Source organism: Melanerpes formicivorus, unplaced genomic scaffold (genome assembly GCF_026170545.1).
Source record: "Melanerpes formicivorus ecotype bairdi unplaced genomic scaffold, bMelFor1.0.p_v2 SCAF_74, whole genome shotgun sequence".
NCBI classification, from domain to species: Eukaryota; Metazoa; Chordata; class Aves; order Piciformes; family Picidae; genus Melanerpes; species Melanerpes formicivorus.
This window is the reverse complement of record NW_027142426.1, coordinates 2635512-2651783: the sequence shown is the minus strand read 5'-3', so window position 1 is coordinate 2651783 and position 16272 is coordinate 2635512. Positions and strand designations below refer to the sequence as shown.

At 40.3% G+C, this 16272-nt stretch overlaps 1 protein-coding gene across 1 annotated transcript in view; it reads left to right on the top strand.

Moving 5' to 3' along the window:
• Positions 1-16272, top strand: part of EEFSEC (eukaryotic elongation factor, selenocysteine-tRNA specific) — a 129840-nt gene that overhangs the window by 31021 nt on the left and 82547 nt on the right. Inside the window, exons 2-4 of the mRNA XM_068163781.1 lie at positions 5447-5654; positions 7797-7893; positions 10730-10894. Of these exons, the coding sequence (XP_068019882.1) occupies positions 5447-5654; positions 7797-7893; positions 10730-10894 (470 nt within the window). The remainder of the gene's footprint in view (positions 1-5446; positions 5655-7796; positions 7894-10729; positions 10895-16272) is intronic.

The window sequence follows — 16272 nt, the reverse complement described above, 5'->3', positions numbered from 1 at the left end:
TTTTCAGCAGGTCAGCCCCCAACTTGCACTGATACCATGGGTTATTCCTTCCTAGGTGCAGTACCCTACACTTCCCCTTGTTGAACTTCATGAGATTTCTCTCAGCCCAACTCTACAGCCTGTCCAGGTCACACTGGATGGCAGCACAGCACTCCTCCCAGTTTTGTATCACTAAACATGGCTGAGGGTACACTCTGTTTCTTCATCCAGGTCATTAATGAATATGTTGAAAAAGACTGGACCCAGTACTGACTCCTGGGGATACCACTTGTTACAGACCTCACTCTTATTGTGTCTTTAGACTGAAGTCTTGTGGGTTGCTAGCCTGACTCTGACAGGGGTGTTCAGGATACCGAGAGAGCGAAGCTGCACAGCTCCCTGTTTGTGCTTACAGCTGCTGAAGTCTTTAGGAATGGCATGCCCGGGAAGCAGTGGTGAGACACTTGAACTTTGTGAGTTCCTGTTCTTTTCAAAGTGTTTCCTAATGAAAGTTGTGTCAGTTTTGATCCATGATTTGCATTGCTTTACAGAGGGTTTCTTCATGTGTAATTCATGCACTCCAGTTGTGTGCACGTCTCTATCCCCCATTACACCTCCTATTTATGCTTAAATTTTGGGTGACTTCCTATCCCATAAAACATCTTCAGTATTCATCACAATGCCTCCCCCTTAACAAAATCCTGTGTGACTTGTAGCATCTCCCAAGGTGTTACTGTATATGAAAGCAGGGAATAATTTAGTTGTTTTTGAATAAAGATTCTTAACACACACAAAAAAGAGGGCGAGGGTGTTTGGGAAGGGGGACGTTTCATACTCCCTGCATGATACGGACAATATTTCCTGAGACAGGAGATACTAACCTCAAAGAATTTAAAATAAAGCATTGATTTTATTATTTTTATGAAAGGGGGATAGGGGAGGCAAAAAAATGGTAGAATAGTTGGTCTTTTTATCCGATGTGCAGATGAAATTGATTAAACCTTAAAAACTCGCCTCAGTCCACCCGGTTTATTAATTGAAGAATTTCCTCTTCCCCAGAATGGGAAGTGCACATTAAAACAGAGCTTTGCCCCTGAGTAGCAATGATACTTGAGAACAGTACATTTTCTACAATCCTATTTTCTCTCCTGTGCTAGAGGAAATCCTAACATGGTAAAAAGCATAGATTTTCTTTTTTTCCCCCTTAATGTATGTTTAAGGAAGTCCTCTTTCATTTCCTTGTAAAGCATGAAATCAAATTATAGCCCAGGGTCCACCATTATTTTATTTTTACATTTCAAATTCTATTTGCAGCTTCCTTTTGGTGCACATGAACAGGAGTTGCACTGTTTGTACAAAGTCAGCTAAAAAGATTACTACGGTGGGACGGAGCACAGTAGCTTAAAGAAGCCGTGAGTCAGAATCTGTGCCTGTGTTCTCTGATTCTAGGGCAGTAAAACCTCCCCTCAGCCACACAGGGACTTGACTCCCTCTTCTTCCCTCCTCTAGCCCAGGCTTTGGAGCCAAGTCAACTTTATATTGATGGACTATATGGAATCTAATGCAGTACTAAACTGCTGCTTGCCAAAATAGTAGCACTTGTAAATGCTCTGATACTCTTGACCTACATTTGTTGAAGAAAAAAACAAGTGTTTATTGAAAAGACTTTTGGTTCCCCTTTTCAGCGAGGATGAAATCACCAGATAGTGTAGTGCTTGGGGTTTATAACCCAATGGGTCTCAAAGTGGACACAGTGTACATAGAGTAATGGAACTTAGAAAGCAGTATGAGAGGCTGAAATGTTTTGGTTTTCTCCTCTCTAAGCTGTTACTGCCCTTTTCGGCATACTGTAAATGCTGTGCTTTGCTGTAAGGCTCCATTCACACACAGCTCAGTCTGGGAGTTTGGGTGTATAATTTACAAGCATGTAACAGGTTGCACAAAGAGGTGTTTGGAGTTCATGTACAGGCAGAATTAAAACAGCTTCTGTAGTTTGGGTACTCATCTGGTATTTCCCTGTCTAACAGATCTGGTTTTGTTAATTGTATGCCTTTATGTAAGGACATGAGGCTGCAGAATATAAACACTGCAGAGCTTGTCTGCTTCAGCTTCAGTAACCAAAATCAAGTGTGATTTATTTATATAAGATGTGTAGAAATCAAAAGTGGATGTGACACTACTTAACACGTTTACAGGGAAGGAATCTGATGTAGGAGATAAAGGTCTGCAGCCTTGTTGCCCAGAATTCTGGGTAGGCTTTTCTTCCTATTTCTGTAGAGGTTTGAATATATAATATGCCAAATAACAGATATGCAGAGAATTTTCTCCTAATGATTAGAGGTTCACTGATACATACTCTTTAAATGCATGCTGGTCTTCTGGGTCCTTTGTCTTTTCCGGTGTATTCAGGCAGCAGCTGATGAGTTCTTTCTGGCTCAGGAAGGAGAGCTTGCTGCAGATGGTGTGATGCAACTGTTACCATGTTTCTTTTTCCTTAGAGAAATGGAGGTGATGACCAGTTTAGGGGAAGTGAGTTGCTGCCTTCAGGACTTTCGCAGCTTGTGATAATCTCTGACATCTCTGACTCAACTAGTTCCATGGATAAAGAGTAATGAATTACTTCCCTTGCAACTGTTCATAAACAGATACTCCCCCAAATCAAGAAGCAATAGTGGGTTGGATGTGATTGTTCAAAGCAGAAGCCAAAGTTGTTGTTTTTACCTTTCTCTTCTCTTTGAAGGCTGTTTTTCTTGCTCTGTGTTCTGTGTTCCCTGTCACTTCTGTGGTGCAAATAAGTGCTGCAACCACCCATGTTTAGCTGGCCCTTCTTGCAGTCTTCTCTCTGTGATGCTGCTCTGCCGCTCTTGTTGCATCTTTTTACCGTATCTGGCTGTCATCCAGATTCTCCCTATTCATGTGTTATCTGTCTTGTTTGTTTTTCTTCACTCATGCTATCTAATTCACTTTGTGTTTTCAGTGTGGTTTAGCTGCTTATCTTGCAATATAATTCCCATCTTTCCCCACCCTGTTGTGTTTTCTTGATGACAACTAGTTTGTTTCATTTGCTTTTTACAGGGCTACATCTAAGCTGTGTGTCATCACGCCAAGGGTACTCTGGTGGTTGATCTTTCAGTTTCAAGCCAAGTGAGAAATCACATCAGGAGGACTCTGTCTTTCTGAATGTTCTTAAACAGCTCTTTTACAGATAAAACAGCAAATAAAAAGTTACAACTCAGTTCTTTCTGTAGGAGAAATAATTTGACTACCTTAATTTAAGTTTCCATATGACCTGTTCCAGTGCAGATAGAATATTTTTCTTGAGTGCTGTGCATCCTTATATGCAGTCCTGTCCTTCATATGTGCCTCTACTTCATTCAGAGTAATTTCAAGCAGTTTGCCTCCTTTGAGGGCTTGAGGAACACTTATCTCTTCCGTGTCACTCATCTTAACTATATAGGATCATATCCTGTCTCCTTTGTTTCTTTTTTTTGAGCAAAAGCGAAGTGTTTAAGTCCTTCTTGGCCTTTTGGCTAAGATCAAGTGTAGTAAGTCCTTTTTTGTTCCATTTCACACAGGAGCTCATGACAGGCGTTCCACGGTCAGCTGGTGCCACGTGTATTGAGGGATATTGTCACCTTGGTTTGTTTTTGCTGCTGTGTTTTGGAATATCTGCTTGATAAGAGTGACCTTTTTATGTCTCAATTAAAAGGCCTCTCCAAGTGAGATTGCATGTATGAGAATACTCTTACAGTCCATTCTCACTGCACCTTTCCTAGTTAAATGGTGTAGAAGATTCTTCAGACATGTTGTTCTTTTTGTTGATTGAAATCCAGCATGGTAGTGTGTTAATTGATTGCTACTATGATGGAAGTGATTTAAAAAGTGATTCTAAAATTAAACATGTTTTAAGTCTGCTGTTCCAGTGTACGTGTTGTGAGGCATGAGATGTTCCATGTTCAATAGAAGGGGATTATAGTTTTGTCATTGTGGCAAGTGAAACTGCCACCTTTCCTGGTTAGAAGTCTTGCATTTGTGACTACCAGTGTACTTTATTTTGCCTTGTCTATGATTTAATTTCCATATTTACTGAACTATTATGCATGGATGAAAGGCAACTAAGGAATGGTTTCTAGAATGAAACCAAATGTAACTCTGTGTAGGAAAAGACTGAAGGATTGGGAAATTTTGAAGATATAAGATCTATCCTCAATTTGTCATGAAGAGATGTGTCTGAAAGGATTGGTGAAGATTCTGCAGGAGTTTTGGAAATGTCATAATTATCCAACTTGTCCTTTGAGGGTCTTGGCATTCATTTTTCCAAGATGAAAGCTTTGATAGGTTGAAAATAGTCATTTGTAACCATAGTTGTTTTTCCTTTTTTTTTTGTGGCTCCTGCCCACTCATTTACCCATGCACTTCAACCCCAGAATGATTTCCTATCCTGAGTTCATGGGAATTATGAACAAGGGTAGCTGTTGTCACAGTCATTGTAAAAGCTTTTTATTTTTTTAAGGAAAGGAAAAAAGGGGGGTGGGGAGGAAGGGGAAGGCTAGAGAGGGCAAAGGAACAAGGAGCACTTGTATCGATTTTCTGTTCTCATCAAAAGCTTAAGACAAGTGTTAAAAGTGCTTAAATGCAGAATGCTGCAGTTTTAGCCTTCCATCATCTTTCAAAATGTGTGTTTTGACAGATAATTTTGGGGTAGTTTGGCTTCAGATTTTGTGTTAGTATCACGTGTTTAAATGTTCTTTGCACTAACATCTCTTGCACACTTTGTTTGTATTCAGGGTATTTTAGTGACCTGTAATGAGGCAGGAAAATTCTGAGCTCCCTTGAAAACTAATTTAAATCTCCAAAATTCAGGTTGCTTTTATCAAAGGACTAAGGGTTCCTGACAACAATACTTTGAAAAATAAAATAAAACTAATCACAGATTGATAGAATGGTTAGGGTTTGCAGGGACCTCCAGAGATTGAAGTTACCTGTTGTTCTGAGCTTTTAACTCATGAACTACTTCTTGAAGAGATACAAGAATTGTATCTGTTTGTGGCTGGGTGTAAGTACATATTCAGGTTAGGTAGAGCTGAATCATAATGATTCCAGGGTTTAAATGGCTTCTTTCTCACAGTGAGGGATATTAGGAGTTATTTACATTTGAGGTAAGCCTGTCTCTGGTGGTAGTCTTTTTAAAACTGCAGTGGTAACATTCTTAAACTTGCAATGTTAATATGGAGAAATATGTAAACTGTCCCATGCTTCCACACTGTTTTATGATCCAGTGGTAGGTAGAACAGCTGAGGTTCCCAATGTCTTATTTTCAAACACATTTGATGCTTGCTTTAACTTGTGCTTTATTCACACTACTGGGCATTTGTAGATACATTGGCAATTTTAATGGAAACTCTTTGAGAAAATAATCCTTAATCTTTTTATGCTGCTGCAATACTGACTGTGACTTCTCCTCCAGGTGCACAGATTATCGATTTGATGATGCTTGTAATAGATGTGACAAAAGGAATGCAGACGCAGTCAGCAGAGTGCTTGGTAATTGGGCAAATTGCCTGCCAGAAGATGGTGGTAGTTCTGAACAAAATAGATCTCCTTCCAGAAGGGAAGAGACAAAGTGCCATTGAGAAGATGACTAAGAAAATGCAGAAGACCTTGGAAAATACTAAGTAAGTTAACAGTAATATTAACAGCTAAGCATATAACAAAGATCCTTCACCTACTTTCCCTTCCAACATGCTTCTAAACATACCAAGACCTCCAGCAAAGATAAGAGTGGAAAGAAACTGAAATGCAGTCCTGAATTTATATCTGCAAGTATCATGTGTAGAGAAAAAAAATCCTATAATAAAGCTTTTCAGTTTAAAGGGCTGCTTGGAGTTCAGATTGAGTAAAACAGAGCCAGAATATCTAAGTGAAGATCTCTTGGGTATCTGTTGGGGTTTTTTGTTTGCAGTTTTGGGGGGGTTGTTTCTTTCTTTGTGTGTGTGTGTTTGTGTGCTTTCTTTAATTTAGGGGCTTGCAGCTTCTGTTGTGTTCTGCAAATATTTTGATTTCAAAACTCAAAGAATTAGAATTCACTGTACAGAGGAGAAGATTCCACCAAGACTGAAAAAGCAAAGCTTGGTTGGATATGGCAGTCCCTCCTTAACTTAATTGTGGTGGTAGGGCAAGGTCCCATTTCAACTATGCAACTAGTGCAATAGTGATTACAAAGACCTTGGTGTCTTTGTTTTTCTTGGATGCATTGAAATTCTCTCTTGTGAACTTAAAATCCTACAACTTTCAGTTCTCTGTTTGCTGTTGATTGAAGGGCAAATACAGGGTGGCTTCCCTTTCTCTGTAGGTTGCTGCCCCTTGGTTTAGGGGAGACCTTGGTTTAGTAGAGACCTTCAATACTTGAAAGTATTTTGGATCAACAGGCTTTATGGCTGATATTTTGAGCTGTGAGTTTGTTGATCATTCACAGGTAATCCCAACAGGGATAGAATTGACGTACTAGAGTTCAGAAAACTTTAGGTTTTACTTCATTCTTTGTTTAGTGAAGGATCGTATTGTGCACAGCTGGAGGAAAAGACCTTTCTAGCTGTATATTCACGAAAGAAAGACAAATTTTCATAAGGAAAACAGTGTTCAGAAACACTTTCATGTATGCTGTTGGAATTAAGTCTTCTCTTTATATCCTGCAGTGCAGATGGGTCTTTATAGAATGTCTTAAAAATGATCAGACTTGTTCAAAACTGCAGGGGAAGTGACTTCTTTGAAACAGTTGACATGCTGTCAAGTCCTAACCTCTAGCTCCCTTTTACAACGAGGATTTGTATCAGCTGATCACAACAGCTGTGTTTCTACCTGGAGAGAAAGGGTTTAACTAATCATTTGAACTTTGGATCCTAGAAATACTCTATTGAATGTTCCTCTGTATTGTTCTCGTAACAAAATCAGTTTTTGCATATGCAGCCTGTGCTTTGTGGTGCTTTGGAAGTGCTGCTAACCTGGGCTTGATTCTAAGTTGCTTGTCCTGTTCTATCTCAGGCATGTACTGTTTCTCCACAGCCTCTTTCCCACTTGTCATTGGTTACCAAATGCATGTGTTTTAACTGGTTTTGTATATCTAAACTTTTTTTTTAAGCAGGGCATACACTAAGGCCATTTGACACCTGCCCCTGACCCTAAACCCTTCCAATAAGCATTTTTTTCTAGGAATAGTTTACTTGATTTTTACTTCTCTTCACACACACACACAGCCATGCATGCACAATTCCACAGCAACAAGCAAATCTGAAGTCTGTTGTAGCTGTAGAGTAGGTGTTGCCATTGATCCTGGGGGAATTACTGAAGTTTTGTCAGGTGATTCCATGGAGGGCAGTAAAAAAAAAAAACCCACTAGGCAGAGGAAAGTAACTGTCATATATTGGATTAGTTTGACACTTTGACCTAATCAAAATTTGTCCTGTGAATTAATACCAAAAGTAAAAGCAAAATAGAAGTTGAAAACAGTGCTGATCTCCAGGTAAAATGGCTTGAATGCAAAACCACTGCAGTAAGACTGGAAACAGACCCAGCTTCTAAAGTAAACTGAAGTCTTCCTTTTGACTGCTCCAGGGTAGAATCAGTAGCTCCTACTAAACAGGGCTGAGGATTTCATAGCAAAGTAGCTCAGATGCCAGTAATTGAAGAGAAAGTTTGTTATTCACTATGGGGGAAGAGCAGATAAACTGGGATTTGAGGGAGCTTTTTTTTGCCTTCATTGTCAGATAACACATGTAGGAGATCTGTGATCTAATGGTGGGAGTCTTTCTCTCTTGCAGGTTCTGTGGGTGTCCTATTGTTGCTGTTGCAGCAAAGCCTGGTGGACCAGAAGCCCCAGAGTCTGAGAATCCACTAGGTGTTTCTGAATTAATTGAGGTACCTGCTGAAGAATGTAATAACATTAAACATGCTCAAAATTTTCTGGAAGTCTTTAGGAGTAGAATGCATTAGTATCTAGAACTGAGGAGTTCTTGCATTAATATCAATCTTTAGGAACCTGATTTTCTAGGGATTCCTTCCAGGAAGTGGAGAAGTTGAGGTCACATGCTTCAAAGTGGATCTCCTTTTTCATCCAGGCCTCAGTTTCTTAAGGAACAGCTATCACATGTGGTGAAATTGAAGTTGTAAAAAAATATGAAACATAAGGAACAAAAAAAGCTTTAAAATTCTGTCATATCCTTGGTAGGTGTTTTATAGTTGTACCACAGTTAACAAAACAGTGAAGCTGTGAAGTCAGGCACATAGAAGTTACACATTAGGAATTGCCTCCTTCCTTCCTGTGTATATTATGACCCAGAGTTTGAGTGTTTGATTTTCTTATTCTAAATAACCTGTACCTCATTCCTTGCACAGGGTGGACAGGGCTCAACCAGTATGCAGGTAGTCCTTATTTTGTTTTAATTCTCATTATTTTCTGTGGCCTCATGACTCCATTCAAATACTGCTCTGCATTTAGAATGATTAATTTCCTCCTGGACTTTTCTTTGGCACACATGACTGTGGTCTTGAGCACTTGGCAAACAGTTACTTAGCTTCCAAAAGACCTGTAGGAAGTGTAGAGGTGACATTAATCCATATTTAGATTGAGAAGCTGAGGCATAAAGGAATTAAGTCCACTGAGTTTACTAATTTTGATTGCCAAATCTGAGGAAACTAGGAACTCTTTGGGGACGTGTTTGTATTCAGATCATAGTACCTGCCAATTTTGATTGTGCTTGTGAGTGCTTGGCACTTTTGCTAAGCTCTGGGGTTTGTGTTTGGACAGTCTGAGCTGTATACTCAATATGAGGAAAGTTTCATTTCTAAGAGAAGAACAATACAAGGGGTCTTTGGCATAAGCATGCGTAGAATCCATTCTCTAGAGGAGCACCACCTGCTTTCATGACGAAACCATTTCTCTCAGCAATACCCTGCCTTGCTTACTGCATGCTTTGCACATCTGCTGAAGTTCAAAAGCATGGCCTGGGTTTACCCTGTGCTTTGAATGAGGAAGGGGGCTTGGAAAAATGACATAATTGTGTAACTAACATTATATCAGACCCATATGAACAGGAGAAAATGAAGCAAACCGATCCTTCGCAGGTATCCTTAGCTCCAGCAGTGTGTTTGGTTTTGGGGTTGTTGGTTTTTCTGGGAGAGGAGGAAAAGAATTCTCAAGTTTCCAAAAAACTGAGTTAAGATAAATTATATGGCATGTATCTTCCACTGTCAAAAGGAAAGGTGGGACACTTAAAATAGCTGTATGAGAATAGTCTGTAGCTTGTAAGTATGCTTACCACCCTTTCTGTGAATAAGCTCTAGGGAAAATTTGCATTTTTGCCCTGGAGGGATGTGACAGACAGCAGGAATTGCTCCTCAAACAAAGGCATAACTCTTTTCAGGCTTGACAAGGTCTGGTTTGGATACTGCAGGTTTAAGGTACTTGTAAATTGCTGAAGTTAAGGTGTAGCACCAGTCATCAAAAATCTAGAGATGTCTGGCCCACGTCAACTTGGCTTGTACAAAGGCAAGATGTTTCACACAGCTGCTGAGGGCCGAATATCATACCACCTCCCAGGCACATGTGACCTGAGATAGACATGGAATGGGATGTGGTATGGTCTTAGAATAGACTTGGCAAGAACAGCAACGTCTAAAGAGGTGGAGATAGGCAAGTCATTAGTTCTGCCTTCATCTGGTTCTGGGTAGATTTAGTAGGATGTTCCTCAGGGTTAAAACCTTTGAAGGAAACATCCACGTTGCAGCTGTTTCTGCCAACTCTGAGACCTAATATTAGAAGAGCTGGCAAATGCTCTGTGAGCCCTGTCATTGAGCTTCAAGGTATTGTCCTTTCTGTCCTTGATAACAGACTCTCTCCATTGTTCTGCCATTACAGCTTGGGCTTAACCTGCAGTTTCTGGCTTTAAAAGCAGACATTAAAGGCAGTACCAAGTTTATATACTGATGTTAGAGGCAAAGATGAGAAGTGATTTGTGACAGGGATGAGCCAATTCCTCTGAAGCGCTGAGGGTGCATGACTGCATTTCTGTAATTAAGGTCATCTGATTATGATGATATGTTTTCAGAAATGTAGTATTTGTCAGCAAAACACAAGCCTTAAACTTGGAGAATTTCTCTAGAAAGTAGTTCCTATGTAGCATTTTTTTCTTAATTGTTTGAGCCTCCAGGAAGTATTAACAGAAATGTGGAGGGGAAGTCAGCTTTGAAAACTTAACTCAGTATAATAGATATGCTTGGAGGGAGGCAGGGATGGGCTTTGTGAGGCACTAATATCTGTATGTAAGTTCATCTTCACAAAATTAAAAAAGCTGAAGTAGCAAAAGGCACTGCAGAATTGCACTTTTGACAGTGGGGGTAGGGAGGGGACACAGAGATGCACAGGAGTTTGGTTTTTTCCCCTCTTTGCTCTGCTGCAGTGTTTATATTGAGTTTGGCAGCAGCTTCATCGACAGTGCAGTTTTGCTAACCAAGCTAAATGTGCAGCACCAAAGGCAGGAAAATCAAACTGTTCCTGCTGCTAAGTGTGTGTCTCCTTTGTGGCCCATGCAGTTGATTTGACATTGGTGTGCTCTAAGCTCGCTGGGAGATGGCTGGAATAAGTAAAACTGCAAACTTTTTCAATCAATCATCTGCTTGCCTGCCTTTTGCTGTTTGACTGTCATGACTTTTCACCCAGGCATGGTGCTGCTTTTATCTTTCTCTTTTTTATCAGGTCCTGAAGTCTCAGGCTTACCTGCCATCAAGAGACCCCTCAGGAAACTTCCTTATGGCAGTCGACCACTGTTTCTCTATCAAGGGTCAAGGCACGGTGATGACAGGGACTATTCTTTCTGGCTCTGTTAGCCTTGGTGACAATGTGGAGATTCCTGCCCTGAAGGTGAGTCTCTCATTTTTGCTCCCCCCAGTTTTTTGTGCTAGGAGGAGGCACTCAACAAAGAAGACAGTGTTCTCTTCCAGTCTGAAATTATTCAGTTATTGTTAGTGTCTGTCTTTTCGGGGTTTTTTGGTACTCTACTACAAACCACTTTATAGAGTAGAGACTTGGTGATTTTTAAACAAGGCAGCCAGCGAAGTTACCTGCTCAGTTTTAGTTGCATGAAGAGGAGAAAAGACTGACCTAGATTAGCACCTTAGACTTTCAAATTCTGAAAAGCTGGTGGGCATGTTTCCAAGGTGGGATGAGTCCAAGGACTAGACAAGGTTACTTTCATTTGAGGTTGCTTTCACTTGGGATATGCTGCCATGAGAAGGCTTGCAAATGAATCTGAGTAGGTAGGCTTCCCAAGATGTCTGGAAGCAAAGGAAATTACAAGAAGAGGGCATTGAAGTGCTTGATGTGCATTGTTTTGTTTGCTGGGGCTTTACTTGTCAGCATGTTCTGAGAGAGCTGCTGGGATGCAGTAGGTGGCTTGCTGCTGTTAAGGTTTTTAGAGAGCCTGTAGAAAGTCAAGAGGCCTTTTACTGACCTTTGAACTGCTTAACTGTTGTTGTTATTTTACACTATAAAATATATTAATCCTTTAAAGGCTGACTTTATGCTTGTACAGGTGAAACCCATTTCACAGATGCTGATTTGGACTGCTCTGACTTTCCTTTTTTTTATTAGTTGCCTAAAATGAGTCAAGACTTGTGGAGCCTTTTGCAGCTGCTACATAAAGTAGACCCAGACGGTTACATTCTGAGAGTAGACAGCTTTTGATTGAACAAGTGTGGATGGGACCCTTTTGCTGCTGTCAGCATTCTCTGCAAGTTGTGTTACTGTAAGGGCTTTATTCTTTCATTGAGTGAACATGCTGCTTTCTCATCTTCACCTGTACTTCGTGGGCAAATGAAGTGAGGTATTCTGATTTCCTCACAAATATTTTGCTGATAGCTGGTAATTTTTGGTTTGCCTCTTCTGTGTTACCTGTGTCCATCTACTTTGTATCACCTTGTTTGCAAAAGAATGATTTGTCATGATATGGACCCCATTATGTCTGCTTTCTTAGTGGTGTTCCCCATTGCCCATATTCTCATTTGTAGCATGCAACCATTTGTGGGAGCCAGGCTTTCAGTTCCTGCAGGGATTATGCTTTGCTGGAATTGTAGTTCTGGTTTCAGCCTCTGCTGTTTTTCCTCTGGTCACCATTCCTTTCTCCTGTTGTCTTGCTTGATGTCCTGGGCCTGTTTGCACAAGGTATCAAAGGAGGGACACATAGTCAGGAGTACAAGTCTGATGAGTGCTGAGCAATGGCTTCTGCCCAATGGTGGCCTGTCATAGCCAGGTTGTTTTTGGCATAGCTGTGGCCAAACTTCTTGCTTTGTGCTCCAGGAGATGGGGGTGAGGCAGAGCAGAGCAATTATTTCTTGCAAGGAAAGAATGCGTAACTAGATGATATCTGCAAATGACTGTTCAGCTCTTCATCTGTAGTCCAAGAATGCTTTTGAGGAACATGTTCAGGAATTAGCCTGCTTTGTGAAAGTCTGTATGAATGGGAAGATGACAAAAATATAGGGGAAAATGACAAAGCTTGTATATTGCAAATGAGTGATTTAAAGGATCCTAGGAAAGGCATTAAACAAGACTTTAAAAGGTGCTTCATTCCCAAGTGGCTGTAGAGGGCAAATGAAGTGAAAGGCAAGTCATGGACAGGGGAGCCAGATCACTCAGCTTTATGGCATTAACAATTTCCCTCAGTTTTTAGTTATGTTCTGTTAGTGAGTTCATCTTTCCACTGCCTGGTGTGAAATAGATGTGCTCCTACCTCTGAGTGGTAGTACTGGTGGGCAGAGTTTTGCACTTTGTTTTTTGCCACTAGTAGTTTGTGAATATTCTTGTTCACGTTGTACAGGTATGGGAAACAAGGCACAATAAAGGAAGCAACTTTTGTAACTTTGGGTTGTGTGTTGCACTTACCCCTGCTAGCATCATGCAGAGCTAGCTTAGGATACCTATAAAAGGTCAAACCTTTCTCAGGCCTACAAGGTAGTGGAGGAAGCACACTTCACAACACATTGTGGTTTATGACTCTCTCTGACCCTTTTTTGCCCTGACCCTGTGGTAACTGAGATTGACAGCTGGTGCCCACTGGGCATTTAGGGACATTGCAAACCAGCTGCTTTTTAAATTTGAAGAGCCCTCTCACCAAATGAAGTGGCATCACCTTCCAGTTCTACTAATGGACTTCGACGTCTTTGACCGCTTGAACCTGCACAAAGGAGGGACACAGCAATTAAAAATAAACAGTGACATTCTCGAACGCCCATGCTTGCTCTGATTGAGGCTGAGAGCACCAACAGCGCATGGATTCCTTTATGCTGTTGCCTATGTAAATTGCCATCTGGGGTTGATTATCCATATAGCAAAAAGAAAGATTTTATATATATATGTGTGTGTTTGGCAAAAAGCTTTGACACAGCAAACAGTTCACTATCCACTTGAGTTAGTGCTATTTCCTCGCTAGCACTTGAAATCCACCTGGAAGAGCATGAACCTCGGATTTCTGCAGCAAAAGTGTAGGGTTGGCAGAATTCTGAATAAGGATTTGGAATTATTTTGGTGGTGTTTCATTCTCTACAGTCCCCCGTTTTGTAAACTGTAACAGCCCATGACATTTTTACTTCTGCTTCATAAAAGTTCCTGGAGTTTGAATAGTAAGGTGTGTTTTTTTTCAATATAGATTAATTGTATTTTACTGATAGGTTTGGCAGTAATGACTACAAAATATTTAACTGTGTTTTCTGTAGTCAGTTTAGTTTAAGTGAGCATCAATGTTGAATTGTGCTGCTACTATGTCTCTTTATAGCATGCTTTAATTTAAAAAGGAAAATGGTGGTTGTTTTTTTTCAGTGGGGGAGAAGTATCTATGTGTTCCTTATCCAGGTGAGCATAGAATCAGTAAGGTTGGAAAAGACCTCAAAGATCATCAAGTCCAACCTGTCACCCAAGACCTCATGACTACTAAACCATGGCACCAAGTGCCACGTCCAATCCCCTCTTGAAGACCTCCAGGGATGGTGACTTCACCACCTCCCTGGGCAGCACATGCTAATGGCTAGTAACTCTCCCTGTGAAGAACATTCTCCTCACCTCAAGCCCAAACTTCCCCTTGAGCTTGAGACTGTGTCCTCTTGTTCTGCAGTCACAGTTGCTTAAGAATTGTAGCTATTTAGGAGGCAAACCAGGCAAGAACCAGGACTTTTGTTCTTATAGTTGGTTTGTCTCAAAACAAGCAGACAAAAATTATTCTTTTGTATGAAGTAGTACAAAATGTTGTATGGTATGTAGTCTTCCTTCTGCCCAGAGTTTGTTGTTCTATCTTTGGATTGCGCAGTTGCAAGTAAATTAGAAATATTGGAAGATTGGGTAAATCAGATGATATGTTAATATTCCTTTAAAGATGTTTTAGGGCACAGAAATGTTCCAGGTTGGCTAATAAGAATAGCTCTCTCAAGAGTTGTGGAAGATTATAGAAGAGGTCAAGTCTGAATTGAATAAGGTGGCAGAGATGGATGTACACAGTTAATGGATAGAAATGTGGCCATCCTAGAAGTCTTGACTCAGCATTGCCTTACCTGTGAATAAGTGCAGGTGTATAGCAGCCACAAAGCATGTATGTGACAGCCAAGCACAAAGACTACTGTTGGGTTTTTTTAGGCCTTGTAAGTAGAAGAAACAAATTGAGACCAAGTTTGGTGCATGCTGAATGATTGGTAGAGGTTAATAGCTTCATTGGCGCCTATATAGAAGTACACTGCCAATTCATACTGCATTTTGTTTGAAGTTCCTGAGTGCCTTGAAGGTTGAGGAGCTGTTACCTTGATGCTTCTCTGTTAGGGGATCCTGTGGGGATGTCTGGTGTGTGCTGAAGCTGAATAATGTATCCAATGTAATATAGTGCAAAGTTAGTTTTTATGTAACAAATCATGTTGACACCCATGTGGACTGACCTCTTTAGATACTGTCAGGTTTTTTGGCCTGCTAGGTGTGGTTGAGCTGTTATCACTAGAAGAAGAATATTCATATCTGTTCCAGCCTTCACTGTCCCTGTGGTTTGCAGTAGATGATTGCCACTGTTAATGTTGAGCATTTCAATCTCAAAAGTTGCAGACAAGTTCATGAAATGCTGCTTTTATAATTGGAGGGCAGTCATCCAAATGTTTCAGCGCTCCAGTACACTTTCAAGAGGTCACCTGAGACATCAAATATGAAAAAATGTGAGAGACTTGCTTCTGTTTATCTAGTTAGGTCTCCTAGTAAATCAGCGTACATTTAGACCAGTCATGGAGTCTGTCTTGGCAAGGATCTGTTCACTGTCAAATTACACTGACTTTCTGAACTTCCAGGAAACATCATTTTGTAACTGATACTGAGAAGCTTCATGGCAGCATGTACTTCCTCCATATAAAAAGAGATTTTATTATTATTTTTTTTCTTGAGCTTCTTTGTTGGCTAGACAAATTTGCTCTGTGTTTTGGCAAACATTTAAAGTTTTTACAGATCATCCCCTCCAAAAAAAAAGAAAGAAAAGGGCTGATAGAATAACCCAAACAGTATTTGCAAGGCTATTTCCTTCAAACTCCTCTAGCTGTAAAAGTTGTGACAGACTTACCTACTTTTGCCAGTATGAGTACTTCAGCCTATGCAATGTCCCAACACCTTCCATTAATGAGCTTTGCTCTACAAATGAAGCACAGACTGATTTCAGAGTATTTAAGGACTTTGCACAATTACAGTTGCATGGTTATGTCTTGCCAGAGAACCCCCTGAACTGGATCACAAAGACACTTGTATGTTGACTTCCATGGTGAAATCTTAAATTTAAGTTTTTACCTTTATTGTTTTGAGTTCTTTGGACCTCATTCTGTGCCCCTTCCAAATTTTAGGATATCTTGACTGGGGTCTTTTTTTGCACTGCAAATAGATAAATCCCTTTCTAAATTGTTCTAGAGTATTGCTGAATGCTCTTTGTACATCATGATTTTTTGTGCCTGGTGCTGATAGAAACAGCTTTTAAAACGCTGTGGTGGTTCTGCTGGGGAAGAATTCTACCTTGCCTTGAATGCTTTCTGTTCACTGAAATGCTGTGAAGAAGGGCAGTTGAGAAAATTGGCTTGAGGAAGAATCGGTTAAACACCACCGATAAAATCACAACAAGGCAGTCTGTAATACCTATTCAAATACACAGGTGATAAAATACAAGGATCTGAAATTCTAAATCAATAAATTAAACATATATGTATGATATTATACATAGGGTTTAATTCAGTACAAGT